General features: G+C 30.1%; 1 protein-coding gene across 1 annotated transcript; it reads right to left on the reverse strand.

The window, feature by feature from the left end:
- LOC112695700 (short-chain dehydrogenase reductase 3b) lies at nucleotides 1–1181 on the reverse strand. The gene is made up of 2 exons (XM_025748150.3): nucleotides 1024–1181; nucleotides 1–938 (listed from the first exon to the last, which is right to left on the reverse strand). The coding sequence occupies exons 1-2, from the start codon at nucleotides 1035–1037 to the stop codon at nucleotides 134–136; spliced, it is 819 nt and encodes a 272-aa protein (XP_025603935.1). The 5' UTR covers nucleotides 1038–1181; the 3' UTR covers nucleotides 1–133.
- Between the last annotated feature and the right edge of the window lie 2109 nt (nucleotides 1182–3290).

The following is a 3290-nucleotide window of genomic DNA, read 5'->3' on the forward strand; positions in this document are numbered from 1 at the left end:
TTGTCATAACTCTTCGAATAAATTAGTTATTATACTAAAGTAAACACCTTATTAAAATGAGGTAGATTACATGATAATTTAAAAATAGTAAAATACAAAATCACGGTGTCGCAGTACTCCATCTAATCATATATCATTTAGTTTTGACGCTAGCTAGGGAGAGTTCAATACCGCGATTAACGGCCAAGAAACCTCCGTCAACGGTCAAATCATGTCCACTAATGTAAGCAGATTCATCAGAAGCAAGAAACAAAGCTGCTTGCGCAACATGTATTGGCTTCAACACAATCCCCTGCAAACTGGTACCAACACCACCAGCACTTTCAACTTCACTTGCCTCCACATCCAGCGCTCTACACACAAGAGGCGTGGCCACAACATATGGTGAAACCGAATTCACTCTGATCCCGTAACCGCCAAGCTCACCACACGCCGAACGCACAAGTCCTATAAGGCCGTGTTTGGATGCGGTATAACTAACACCAGCAGCTGCGCCAATACCAACCGAAGCAGCCACACTTGCTGTGCATATTATGGATCCACGTGTCCTTCTTGCCACCATGACACGTGCAGCATGCTTGATGCACGCTGCTGCTCCGCGAAGATTCACAGCCATGGCGTTGTCAAAATCGTTCAGATCTAAATCAAGTATGTTAGAGATAGAGCCTGCAATTCCAGCGTTGCTGAACATGATGTCTAGGCTTCCGTATTTCTCCACCGCGAAAGCCACGGTTTCTTCAACTTGTTTCTCGTCTCTAATGTCGCAGTGGCAGTAACTCACCTTCTCTAACAAGCCAATGGAACTTGCAAGGAGGTGACCGAGCTCGTCTTGAACATCTGCTACAACTACAAACGCACCGTTTTCCACAAATACCCTCACTGCTTCTGCTCCTATTCCACTTGCTCCTCCGGTCACTATTGCCACCTTGCCTTCCAACCTATAAATCATATATATATGAAAAACTTATAGGAGATAGATCAGAAGATATGATAATAGAGAGGATATTAAGTAGTAATAGCTACCTTTGTTTAGACATTGTGAGAGAGTGCTCAGCGATGACGAAGGAACTTGATGATATGGAGAAGTGGAAACAGAGAGAGTGAAAGAGAAGCTGAGAGAAAAGAAAGAACCAGAGATGGTGAATAATCACACTTTGAAAAAGAGTGAGGTGGAATCTTACACAAACCTTGTCTAACTAACGTTGGTTAACCTAGCTATTGAGTTAAATTAACCAAACAGATGTTAGCTATTTGAGTTAAATTAACCAAACCTTGTCTAAATATATATTAAAGGAGTGTTAGAGGACAGTAAATTTTGTGAATTTTAATCATTAATTAACTATTAATAATATTTTTAGTAAGGTGAAATTTCATCTAATAATAAAAAGTTACTCATTTTTTTATTGACTAAATACTGATTAAATTTTAATAAAAATTCTGGCCCTAAACTTTCTCTTTAGGTTGGATATATAAAAGCGAACAAAAAAAACACTGATTTGTTATATGTGCAAATATCAATTTCTTTCAACAAAATATTGAAGACTATGCTGCCATAGAATAATTGCAATTGAAACAGCGAAAAAAAAAAGTTCGGTTTATTGACTCTAGGCTCTTTTATTTATTTACTAATGAGTATGCAAGATCAGTATCCAAAGCCAGAAATAAATCTTCTATATTTTTTTCTTAGTTGTTAATGTAAAATGTGATTTTTTATTATCGTTTTTTTAAGTCAAATTTAAAGAAATATAAAAAATGTTAAATAATAAAAAACACATTTGATAAAATAATTAAAAAATAAAAAAATTCCATTCCCTCCAAAATCCACTAAGCATATATAACAATAATAATTCAATTCGAGGATTAGATATTAACTAACCCCACTAACAACATTTGAAATAAATTAGTTTAACTTTTTCTGCGACATAAAATAAAAAATCCATTCATAATTACGTGTAATAGCACAAATAACAAAAAGCTACTGATATTATCTGTTTAATACTTTAAGGTTTAATTAATATATCTCACACATGTTAAAATTATTAATTAAATTATTATTTATAAACTATTAAAAAAATTTAACTTTAATTTTTAATGTATTTACTCTTAAAATAAAAATTTAATTTATGTAAATTATGTTGTAATAAATTCAATAAATATGGATGCTCATTAATATCATAGTTGGGTGACTCAGTTTTCATATTACCAAAAAAGAACTTACATTAATGTAGGTTGAAAATTTTCCTTTATTATGCTTATAAAAAGAGGTTAAGCCTCCATTAATATTACACACACAACAACAAGTAAATACTATTTTCTCTTTCTTTCATATTATTAATCTTTATTCTCTCTCTTTATATAACTTACTATAATATTAGTAAATATACTAATTATATCTATTATATTGTGATAATAATTATGGTAAATATTACTATTAGAGATATAATTATATTTTATATTTATTATCTCTTCCTTATTTATTTATTTATTTCACAGCAAATTACTTTTATTAATAATAATTTTAACATGTTATTTAAGAGTATATATTAGCTATACTCCTATATTTATTACATTAATATATTAACATTAAAGAAAAATATGATAAAAAATACTTTACAGAATTATCGTATTTAGGCTATTTTTTATAGAAATAAAAATTGTGATATACTTAAACATGGTAATTTTTAGTATTTTATAAAATTGTGGAAGATATACAAATTAGATAGTTCGATTTCTGTACCTCAAATTTTTTTAAATATAAATCGAATGGTCTAATTTTTGTATCCCAATTTTTATTTATCTAATTAAACGATTTTATATTTGGGAATAACACCTGTCAATCTAAATTTTTAAAAAATGCCATTGTGACTCCAATATTAAAAACAAAAAGTTTTTGTATTTACATACGTATAAGACACATTTTAGATCTAATACTCATCTATTGTTCAAAAAAATTTATAGTACATGCCACTTTTTTTTTTTGTTTCATTTTATAAAGTTCTCAGTCCTTGTTTTAATACTGTCTTCTTAGGATTATGCCGCATCCGAGGAAGAACCCAATGAAAAAGAGTCTGGAAGAGAAAATTACTTTTTATTTTTATAAATCCAAAAGTTGAGCATCACTTCAAACTCTATTACATCCTAGCCAATAGAATAAGAAATATTATAAGACAAGCAGAGGAAGCATTAATCTATTTGGAGAGACATAAGAGTCGATAAATCATTTATTTTTATGTTGTCAATTTGTATCTAAATTATAGTAGATGGCATTGGATAGTAAAAAGGAGGCCACT

This window comes from Arachis hypogaea, chromosome 6 (assembly GCF_003086295.3).
Source record: "Arachis hypogaea cultivar Tifrunner chromosome 6, arahy.Tifrunner.gnm2.J5K5, whole genome shotgun sequence".
Lineage (NCBI taxonomy): Eukaryota > Viridiplantae > Streptophyta > Magnoliopsida > Fabales > Fabaceae > Arachis > Arachis hypogaea.